General features: G+C 35.4%; 1 protein-coding gene across 2 annotated transcripts in view; it reads right to left on the bottom strand.

The window, feature by feature from the left end:
- Positions 1-12500, bottom strand: part of zeb2b (zinc finger E-box binding homeobox 2b) — a 133944-nt gene that overhangs the window by 44736 nt on the left and 76708 nt on the right. For both annotated transcript variants that reach the window (XM_056459314.1, XM_056459313.1), the window contains exon 3: positions 1411-1674. In XM_056459314.1, the coding sequence (XP_056315289.1) occupies positions 1411-1674 (264 nt within the window). The remainder of the gene's footprint in view (positions 1-1410; positions 1675-12500) is intronic.

The following is a 12500-nucleotide window of genomic DNA, read 5'->3' on the forward strand; positions in this document are numbered from 1 at the left end:
TAATACATTGTAAAAAATGCTGGGTTCCACACAGTTCCTTCATGTTTTCCCAACACAAATCAATAAATTAACTTAATCATTTGTTACAAATTTAAGTGGATCAAACATAAAACAATTAATTTGCCCCCAAGAAACCTTAAGAATTGTGTTGCTTCAACTCATTTTAAATAAGTAGTTTGAACAAGCAGCAAATAACGTTTTTTGTGTAAAATAGTAAAATAGTGCAAGAGCAACATTTAAAAACAAATTCAAAGGGAAGCGTTCTTTAGAGGAGAAGGTTTATCAGGATAAGGGGCGTGGCTGGAATAGTAATGGGCGCGTCATGTATGTGATGGCGCGAGGATTTGGAAATTTGGAAATTTTTGGAAAGTTGGTGGGGCTCACAACTATCATCGACTGACGCACTTTTTGATGGATTTTTACCTTAAATAGTGCAAAAGAAACTATAAATTAAAAGAGAAACATTCTGCTTTAGCGGAGAGAAGGTTTATCAAGATGAGGGGTGTGGTTAAAATAATAGTGGGCGTGGATTTTGGAAATGAAGTGGGCGTGGCTCACTAGTATCATCGACTGATGCACTCAGAAAGTCGTTTTCATTTCCATCGCAATGTGTTTCAAATAACTATGTAATTTGTTTTTTAATTATTCCAAAAAAATATGAATAAATAGTGTAAGAGCAACACGCAAAAGCATAAATTAAAAGAGAAACTGCTTTAGAAGTTTATGAGAGAAGTTTATGAAGCTGAGGGGTGTGGCTAGAATAATAATGGGCGTGTCATATATGTGGTGGGATTGTGAAATCAAGTAGGCGGGGCTCACTAGTATCGTGGACTGATGCACTCAGCAAGACGTTTTCGCTTGCATGGCAACTTGTGTTAAATAACTGTAACTAAAATTACTTTAAAAATGACAGTATAAATACTGCAAGAGCAACATTAATAAATAAGTAACAACAATTTTAAATAAAATAAAACAGCACTAATTATTATTATTAAAAACCATTTAGACTATATGTTACTTACATTTTATTTGAAATAAATTAACAGAAATATTGCAAGAACAAATAAATGATCAGGGATAATCATTAATAAATGATGACAATTAAAAATAAAAGGAAATTATAAAAATACTAAACAAATTACTAAATACTATTGTTTTATACTAAAACATTTTTAAAAATCTGTTAAATAAATTTCTATATTTTTTCATTAGCTGCTATGGAAACTTTTAAAATTAAATGATAAAAAAAAATAATAATAATCTAATAATTTATGGCTATACAATAACACCATCAGAATGTTTAAAAGTAAACAAGAAATGTTTATCAAGCTGGGGGGCGAGTCTACAATAATAATGGGTGTGCCTTATATCAGTGGGCGTGGTTTGTGAAATGAAGTCGGCGGGGCTCACCTGTACCATCGACTGATGCACTCAGCAAGTCGTTTTCATGCCAAACGTTCTCTATACCGCTGTCCTTCATGTCATCTTCATCGTCCACAGTCTTCCTCAGTAGTGTGTGACCCAGAGTGGGAGAGGGCGGAGTCACTGACTCATGATTGACAAGGCTGGCCGGACTCCCCACCCCATTAAGCAAAGCGTCCTCCTCCGATACCAAAAGTCTGTCTTCTTCTTCCGTCTCCGATCCGGTTTCTACAACGTTCTCAAAGTCCAACACTGTCAGAAAACACACAAAGATATGGAGATGATTATAACATATGTTGTACAAGATGCAACGTAAATTTGCGAACTTCTTAATGCAAAACAGGATCAGATCTGATATCAATCAGGAAAGGGGAGTGGCCAAAATACAACAGGGTGTGGCTTTGATAAAAAGGGTGTATTATAGAAAAGAGGCGTGGTTTGTGGAACTGCCTGACTACTTAATTACAATAACAATAATATCACAGCCAAAAATATTTTTATCCAATAAAAATAGACATAATATTAAGTCATGGTGGTGGACAGAAAAATTATGCATAAACATATGGATATTAATAAACACACTTTATTTTAAGCTACAATTCTCACATTAATAAAGCATTAGCTATTAATTTTGCTTTAATAAACTCCTAATTTGCAGAATATATGCTTTATGAGTACTAATAAAGCAATTATCTTAAAAATATCCAAACATCCAGATGATTATATCATAAGTCATACGAGATGCAATGTAAATTTGCATAATTTCTTAATGCCAAAATGTTCAGAGCAGACATCAATCAGGAAAGGGGAGTGGCCAAGATGCAACAGGGTGTGGCTTGTGGTACTGCTTGAATACATAATTATTATAATATCACAGCCAAATACATTGTATCCAATGAAAATAAAGAAACATATGACGCATAAATATATGGATATTAATAATCAAACTCTATTTTCTGACATTGGTAAAGAATTAGCTATTTATTTTGACTTAATGAACTCCTAATTTGCTGCCTTTTAACAGTTTTAAAAGATATGAGTTGGGTTTAGGCATTAGGGATGTAGAATTAAATAATAATATATGTGCATTATGAGTATTAATAAAACAATTATCTTGCTTTATTCAATAGTTGAATAAAATATTCAACTAATTAGCCACTAGTTAACAGTGAATTGGTGTTTCGAAGTGTTACCAAATTCATAAATAAATAAAAACATTAAATGACTATATAAACTCAGACTCAGATGATCAATAGTACAGATTATGATCCAATGATCCACATTTTTATGCATAACTCTGTTACTTTTCCTGACCACAGCCTTCATCCAATTAGATTTTATATTTATTACTAAGCATGCATTGTGTAATTTTAGCCAGAGCCACACACACGCACACACACACACACAGAGCGCAGTCTATCTTAACATTCCCTGTGGACAAAAAGATTACACTAGGCATATCTGTTCCTAACATGATCTTTGGCTAATCCACTGGTCTGCACTTGCCTCCCGAACAACTGCACAACAGGTGCAAATTAAAATGAAAACGGTGCATGTGTGTGCGTATGTGACCTGGGCTGAATACCAATTGACAGGGGAAACAAAACCTTTTCAAGAGGTGTGACCACAAGGGTTTAGGCAAGTTCAGACTGAGTAATGCTCTCAGTGAGAGAAAGAAGCCCAGAAAGCAGAAGGAGGGGAGCAAATAAGAATAGAAAAGCCAAAAGAATAAGTGAGACATTCGGGCTTGATGTGTGGTCCAGATATACCTTCAACACATCCACATTCAAAACAGCCTTCCTGAGACCGGATGCAGTGTTTCTGGAGCTTTTCCATCTCTGACCTTAAAAAAGGCCACTTATTTCATTGAAATAATTAACACAATGGTTGGGTTTGTGCATATTTCACCCAGTGCTGGGTAAATATAACCCCTTTTTTGAGGTTATGATTAAAAAAAAATCCTGGTTGCCTTAATATTTTAAGCTGAATCAAATTAACCTTATGAGTCTACTGAACTTATATCATGTTAAACTGACATAAAGCAGCTTGTGTAACTTATATAATTAAGTTAGAACATGATTAACTTAGTTTAATAAGTTACAATGAACTAAAAACATATGCTGTCATGACTAATTGGTCATATCATTTTTTTACACTGTAAATATGATCATGATGACAACATAAACACACTTCTTATACTGCAAAAACAATATACTCATAAGGTGTATAAGGAAGGTGAACTGACTTTACTCATTGCACTTTAAAAATGTTTTCCATCATGTCTGGCCTTAAAAAAAGGCAATTTTGGAGAGAAAGAGAAAACATTTTGATCATAAACATTTGACATGGAAATAGTGACAAAACTACAGTCATAGCAATACACATTCGTTTTGTCATGCATTGTAAAAAATGCAGGGTTCCACACAATTCCTTCAAGTTGTCCCAACACAAATCGTTTAAGTTAACTTAATCATTTTTACAAATTTAAGTGTTCCTTTAAGTGTCCCAAAAAAGTTGTTTCTTTTCGGCTTAGGCCCTTTATTAATCAGGGGTCTCCATAGCGGACTGAACCACCAACTTATCCAGGATATGTTTTACGGAGTGGATGCCCTTCCAGCCGCAACCCATCACAGGGTATTTTAAATAAGTACACTGAAAAAAGTGTTGCATGCATTTGTGTTGAATTTAAACTAACAAATTAAATTTAATAATGTCAACTTAATTTGTTTAAATTCAGCCCAAATAAATTGTTTACAACCACTTAACGTAAAAAAATTGAGTAAATGCAAGGAATCACTGTAAAAAAGCAACTAGTAATAAATAAATAAATAAACATGTTGACCTAAAAGTGTTTCTGGAGCTTTCCACCATGTCTGACCTTAAAAAAGGCCACTTATTTCATTGAAATCATTTTAAATAAAGAAATAAACATGTTGACTTAAAAGTGACAAGTTGACTTTACCTAAAAATGTTGAGTAAACCAGTTGTAATTCGAACTGTTAAGTAGACTTGACTTAATTTTTGTAAGTATGCACATATGTCATTTACTTACAGTAATAAAAAATATGGACTTTGGGATTGACCAGAAATATTTGACATTAAAATAGTGTTAAACCTATAATCATAACAACAAATATTTGTGTTGTGTACTATATTACACTGTAAAAAGCAATTAGATACTTTACTAAAAAGTGAGTAAACCTGTTGTCTTAAAAGTGACAAGTTGACTTTACTTAAAAAGATGAGGAAATCTGTTGTAAATTGGAACTGTTAAGCTGACTTAATTTTTTTTTAAATAATGCCATAGATAATTAAATATGGACTTTAGAATTGACCATTAAAATAGTGATAAAACTATAATCATAACAACAAACATTTATGTTGTGTATTAAATTACACTGCAACAAAGCGATTAGATACTTTACTAACCAAAGTCAGTAAAACTATTGACTTAAAAAGATTGAGTAAATCTGTTATATTGTGGATTTGTTAAATTGACTTATTTTGATAATGTGATAATGCCATAGTTTATTTACTCTCAGTAATAAAAATATGGACTTTGGGATCTTTGATTAGAAACATTTGACATGGAAATAGCCATAAAACTACAATCATAACAACAAATATTTGTGTTGTGTACTATATTACACTTTCAAAAGCAATAAGAGGAATTACTAAAAAAAAAAAAACAAACCTGTTGTCTTAAAAGATCATTTATTCATTAATTTTCATTCGGCTTAGTCTCTGTTTCAGAGGTCACCACAGCGGAATGAACCGCCAACTATTTCAGCATATGTTTTACATACAGACCCCCCTCCAGCTGCAACCCAGTACTGGGAAACACCCATACACACTCATTCACACATGTGTTTGTACTATGGGGAAAACTGGAGGAAACCCACACCAACATGAGGAGAACATGCAAACTCCATACAGAAACGCCAACTGACCCAGCAGGGACTCGAACCAGCAACCTTCTAGCTGTGAGGCCACAGTGATAACCACTGAGCCACCGTGTCACCCTGTCTTAAAAGTTGACTTTACTTAAAAAGATCCAGTAAATCTGTTGTAACTTGGAACTGTTAAGTTGACTTAATGTTTGTAATAACACCATAGAGAATCAATTTAAAGCAACATAAATAAATGCAGCCTTTGTGAGCAGTAAATAATAGTTTTCTTTTAAAGCAAAACAATCTTACAGAGCAAAAATATATATAAATAATAATCATTTGTAACAGTAGAGTTAACTTTTGACTGTCATAAATGATTATGACTGTCAAAAATATTAAGCATATTTAAATGATCATATCAGAATAGTTTCTGACTGAAGTAATGATGCATTACAGAAACAAATGATATTTCACATTACATCCAAACTATATATTTGAACTGAAATAAATGGAGCCTTTTTGAGCAGTATAAAGTTGTTTCAAAAGCAAAAGAATCTTACAGACAATAAATAAATATATATTTGTTAACTTTTGACTGTCTTAAATGATTATGCATGTTAAAAAGTGTATGTTCAAGAACAGGTTATGAAAAATGGGTGAGAGAGAGAGAGACACTGAAGTAAAGAACGACAGAAAGAGAGAGAGAGAGAGAGAGAGCTTCTCTAAAGTGAAAATGACATCTTGCGAAGTTAACAACAAAATCCATCAACTTTCCCGCTCGCTGCTGGAAGATTGTGAAAAGGCCGATAAATAATGATGGGTTGGGTAGAACTTCAGATGGAGCAAAAAAAAAAAAAAACTCTGCATTGTTTGGCTGACAGACAGCCAATCACACGCCGGTATTGTGCTCTTCAACACAATAATTCCAACCTGCTAATGTCACGGCAGCCATTACAGCGATTCCTCACCTCGTCTCTAATCAGTCTTTTGTGTTTCCAGAGCGCAGACACAAAGAAACGATAATGTTTACTTGCCGGCTAACTTCTCCTCCGATGACACTCTCTATTCGGCGGCGTCTTCAGCGAGTGTCAAAGGGAACAAAGGCGATTACGGCTGCCATTCTGCCGCCGCTGATGCTGTACCTGCTCCTCTGCTTTTTGATTTCAAACAAATAAAAGGAACATCTCTCACTCCGATGCCACAGATAATTAAAATGACATTCCTAATTGGCCCAGTCACTGCTAATGTTGGGCTTAACCTACGCAGACAGGCCTGTCATTTCTGCCCGTGATAATCGCAGGGCCGCCAGAGATGGTATTGATTCCGATGGATGCTTTTTTATACACGCAAAAAAACACACACACACTGAAAAAAGAGGAACTTATTATAAAGAGAGTCAAAAAAAGTACTTATAAAAGCCTTGGGAAGGTGAACTGACTCAAACTTTACTCATCACACTATAAAAATGTTTCACATGCATCAAGGCATTACTCGGGCAAATATCAACCCAATAACTGATATAAAAAAGTCATTTAAATATCATTGAATTAAGTAACACATTAGTTGGGTTTGTGCATATCTTATAATAGAGACATCATTCAAAGCTTATGTTAAAAGACAAGACATGTTCTGTCTGACTGTCTCCATCTGAAATGTTAAAATAATTTGAGTAATTATGCATATGTTTGAATATGAAAAGCATCAAAAAAACTAAAAGTGCTCATCGCATCTGAAATCATTTCAACTCTTGCTTAAAATAAAAGGAACATCTCTCACTCTGATGCCACAGATAATTAAAATGACATTTCTAATTGGCCCGGTGACTGCCCTGTGAAGGTGAACTCACTCAGGCCCCGTTTAAACGAATACAATGGCGTTTTAGAATGAAAGCGATCCGTGTCCACACTAGCGTCTCTGAACAACTCTCCGTCCACACTATACCACTGAAAATGCACATCACGTGACCACACACACACACACACTCTGGCATGCACTGCAGCGATGAGAGCTGTGCACGTTGTACTGCTCATCAAGGATCTACCGCTGGATGTAATCTCACTATATTTGTTAAACGTGATGTTTAATTAATCTTGTCGTCTCTATCTCTATGATATATTCCCCGACTTTGGTCTTTTGAATCTATTACCTGTTCTCAGGTAACGTGTTTTGTCTGAGTGCAAAGATAAGTTAATATGAAGCGTTTAGATGCAAACACCTCTAAATGCCGTCTAAAATTTTCCCCTAAAATTAGTATTTTTTTCAAGCTCCTGTGTGTATACTCAGTAATATCACTCTTACGGCAAAGAATAAGTCCTTTGCCTGGTCTTTAAAGTGAAATATCTCAACATAAACAAAGGAGGCTGAGAAAAATGAGGTTCAAGGTTTTTACTTCTGAACTCATCATATATTAATTAATATAAACATGTACACTGATTCTGCACGTTTGACTGATTGCTTGTCTTTATTTCCTATATTGTATAAACGTATTGTACATTATACTTTTATAATGGCCATTATTGATTATTAAAACTAATATTCAGCAAAGGAGAGGGTGTGTTTTGTATTTTCAATGAAAATGAAAGGAGGCAGTCATGTTATAGGCTCCATTATGTTATAAATATGCATACAGTGAAGATGACACTCATATAAATATGTAGCCACAAGATGTCTCAACATTTTTAGTGTCTGTTAAGTTGCTAATATCAAAACGAAAATAGCAGTTCCTTATTTCATGTTTTCATGCTATTGTTAAGAAAGTGAAACAACGTAGTCAGGGTGATGTGAATGACGTTATGAAGTACACTGTTACCTTTGAAGATTTACTCGAAGTGTCCTCTGGAGTTAGTTTTTCATATCAAACGTGCGAAGTCTGAACTTACAAGGAGAAGATGCAGGACTGAACTGTGTCTAGGCTACTTAATATTGAGGAAAAAGGCCCAATCAGATAGGTGAATGTCAGCAGCCATGCCTCAGTTTTCAGATGTCCCCATTTTCCCCCATTCACACTGAGACGGAGCAGCAGCGCTTTAGAATGAAAGCAGCCTCTCCAGCGATTTCAAAACACTCCGTTTTCAGGCGCTCGAAAACTCCGGCGTTGTGTGGACGGATGGCGTAACCTTAGCAAAACTTGTGCGTTTTAAAACTAAAATGTATTAGTGTAAACTGAGGTCTCAAACTTTACATCATTACACTGTAAACATGTTTCGATAGCATTAAGCCAATGCTGGGTCAAACACCAACCCAAAAATTGGGTTTTAAAAACTCATATAAAATTAATTTAAATAATTAAGCCAATGGCTAGGTTTGTGCCATATTGACCCAACACTGGATTAATAAAACCCAGCATTTTCTTTTTTCTTTGAGTGTTATGATAAAGTTTGCAAAGGAAATGCACTTCTTCTCAGCCAAAACAAAACAAACACAACACTGATAAAATCATTAATTATCTAGAAATCGAAGATCAACTTCTCCCAGCTGACATGCACTGATCGATTGGTTATGTAAAGAAAAGTTACTTTGATTTGAAATGCATTCGAAATGAGCTATGCAAAAGTAAACACATTTAGAGTGGTCAATTTCTGAAATGAGATGATGATGAGTTCATTCAAAGCTTACGTTAAAAGACGAGACATTCTCTGTAAAATTAGACAATTTCTGACTGTCACCATCTGAAGCTTAAATGGATTTATCCGGGGCTTACACTCTCAGAAATTAAGGTACAGGAGCTGTCACTGGGGCAGTACCTTTTCAAAAGATACATATTTGTACCCAAATAGTCCACAATGGTCCCTGAAAGGTGCATATTAGTACACAAATGTACCTAAAAAGTACCTTTGATGTACCATTATGGACCCTTCAGGAACAAATATGTGTCTTTAGAAAGGGTACTGCCCCAGTGACAGCTCCAGTACCTTTATTTCTAAGAGTGTAGCGGACATTTTAAAAGTAGCGGGGACGGCTGTATGAGATCATACGTTCATATAATTATTAATCACCTGTTTCTTAATGATCTGTCTCTAAAAGTGAGGCGGACGGATCCCCGCCGTCCCCTCCAGTTGCTACGCCCCTGGGATTTATGCAAAGAAATTTGAATACGACATGCATTAAAAAGGAAAAGTGCTCAAAGCAGATTCAACATTTCCTCATCTGAAATCACTTAAACTTTTGCTTTAAATAAAAGAAAGGAAAAGCAAAACTTTACTGTAAGTTAAGCAAAGATAAATAATAATAATAAATAAATAAATAAAAATCAAGTCAGAATAATCAAAATGAAGGTTGTCTCACTTCAATGCATTTCCTATTTAAACAGAAAGTCAAGAAAGCTGCTCATCAATACAAAAATAAATAATAGTATTAATACATTTGCAAAGAAAATGTTGCTGTTTAAATATAAATGCCTCAAAAACCAAAAGCACCCATCAAAACAAATCCAAATGCTTCTTATCTGAAATCATTTGTCATTTTGTTTAGAAAAAAATATCCTACTAAGATGTTTGTTTCCAACTGGCATAAACTGAACTACTGGTTATGTACAGAACAAGTTATATAATAAATCAAATCAAGAGCGTCTCATCTCAGTCCATTTCCAGTCTCAACAGAAAGCCAAGAAAACTGCTCAAAACTACTCTAAATGTAAAATAAACTCAAGATTTCACATTTAAGTGGCAGGAATTTCAGCATCTCTCACCTTCACCCATCAGCTCAGGAAACGCTTCAAAGTAATAAAGTGTGTCCGAGAGAAAGAAAGTGCTGGAAAATCAGGTTAAATCCACGGGTGTTTGATGGCAGGAGGAGAAAAGGCCTCAAAGTGAAGCCAGAAATACAGACGGACAGACAGAAGCAGCAAATCCACACAGTCTGAGACGCTCCAGCACAGGAGAGAGCATGTGTGTGTGTGTGTGTGTGTGTGTGTGAGGTGACAGACTCCCCGCAGGTGAACCTACACACTGCGCTGGTGTCATCAGGACTAATGGGAGGTGCAGGAATACTGGCCTCACACATGCAGATCACCTGAGTTTGTGTGTGTGTGTGTGTGTGTGTGTGTGTGTGTGTGTGTGTGTGTGTGTAAACCTCATTTAACCCTATAACCCTCACCCTAACATGGGTAACTTAATATTAGTTACCCATATTGGGGTTACATATAAAATTACAACTGCTTAAAACAATTACATTTGCTTAAAGGGATAGTGGGCGACACAGTAGCTCAGTGGTCATCACTGTGGCCTCACAGCAAGAAGGTTGCTGGTTCGAGTCACGGCTGGGTCAGTTGGCATTTCTGTGTGGAGTTTGCATGTTCTCCCCACGTTCGCGTGGGTTTCCTTCAGGGTGCTCCGGTTTACCACAGTCCAAACACATGCACTATAGGGCAATTGATTAACTAAATTGCCTGTAGTGTATGAGTGTGTGTGAGAATGAGTGTGTATGGGTGTTTCCCAGTACTGGGTTGCAGCTTCAAAATAAATAAATAAATAAATTTACTCAGTGTCATTCGAGTGGTTTCAAATCATTTAGTTTCTTTTTCTGTTAAACACAAAATAAGATATTTTGAAGTATGCTGGAAACCTGTAACCATCGGCTTCCATAGTAGGACAAACAAATATATATAGAAGTCAATGGCTACAGCATTCTTCAAAATATCTCATTTGTTTTTAACCGAATACAGAAGTCTTGAATCAACAGTATTTTCTAGACAAGCAAAACCTATTGTCTTGTTTTCAGAAATGAGCCAAACTGAATTGACATTTGAAGGTGCAGTATGTAAGTTTGACACCCAGTGGTTGAACTAGGTATTGCACTCCTGGATCAAAACAAACACAAGCGCAGGTTGCCAGATTGAGGACAGGAGCGAGTGATTTAAACCGTGTTCTAAATAAAAGCAACGACACCTGATAGAGGGAATATTCTCCATTTGAAATGAGTTTTTGTCCTAACCAACACCTGGAATTGATATATTAGAAACGGCTTCTGTTTCAGCAGATGAACAACAGAAAACTGACAATGATCAGCTCAGGTACAGCTCATGTGCTGTATTCAGTGTTAAATGCTAATAATGTGAGCTTGAATGCTGTTTTACATCACATTTATTGCCATATACTGAAATCAGCAGCAGATAGTTCAGCTCAGATCTGGAGAATAAAATAAACCGTCTGAAACTGAACTTTAGAACTAAACACATATCAGTGATTCAGCATCTACATTTAATCATGTTAAAGAGGGTTAATATGTATTAATTAGATTATAAACCTGACCTTTTGGTGAGTGAGTGCATATTCTGTGCTTCTGAATGGCTGTATTTACATTTCTGTTGTGTTTTTGTCTGGTGTAAACAGCCTAAATGCTCATCACTGTGTATCTCGTCATGAAGTATGTTGTTAGGACACACGTGGTTACAATGTAACCTGCTCACCTAATGTTTACACTCATAATATTTTTATTATTTGCTAATTAATAACCTTAAGTGGAACTAAATCTGTCTCATTTCGGAGTCTGCTACTGTCCACCGGAGATCTCATTTCGGTCACAGACACATCCTTTGAGAGCCTTTCTGAATGAATGAATGAAATACACTGTTTTCCACCATTTGGCAACCCGGAGTGCTGAAATATAATTGGCTAATCTGGCATTGGGCAGGTTAAAATGACCAGACATTGTTCCAGCATGGGAAACACATGTTCAAAGCAGAATATCTGACTTCAGCATTGTTTATCAGATAAACAAGAATGTTCGCTGCGCATGTTTCTAAATATCTGCAAATATATTATAATGTTTTATGCTTTAGAAGAGTCAAACACTTACACACAGCAGCTTTAAGTGAGTTAAAACAAGCTAAATAATCTGTCAATGGGGTCAGCAAAATAATCTCATGTCAAAACAAGAAGAAATATTGTTCTGCTTCCCTCATTGGCAGATTATTTTCCTTCTTTTAAGGTTAAACTCACTTCATTTTGTCTCATTATTTCTAAAAACATGACAATATTGTTTTGCTTGTCCAGAAAATTCTTGATTTAAAAACTTTTCGATGTTTGGACTAGAAACAAGACTAAAGCTCAGCATATTGTTGTTGTAGTGTATGAAAACTCTGATCAATCAGGATCAATACTGAGGTCTTTAATATAAGCTCTGATATTGGAGGTTTTGCTCGGTCGTCACAGTAAAGTGTGTTCGGTTTTGTTTCCATGCATTGTTGTT

Source organism: Danio aesculapii, chromosome 6 (genome assembly GCF_903798145.1).
Source record: "Danio aesculapii chromosome 6, fDanAes4.1, whole genome shotgun sequence".
NCBI classification, from domain to species: Eukaryota; Metazoa; Chordata; class Actinopteri; order Cypriniformes; family Danionidae; genus Danio; species Danio aesculapii.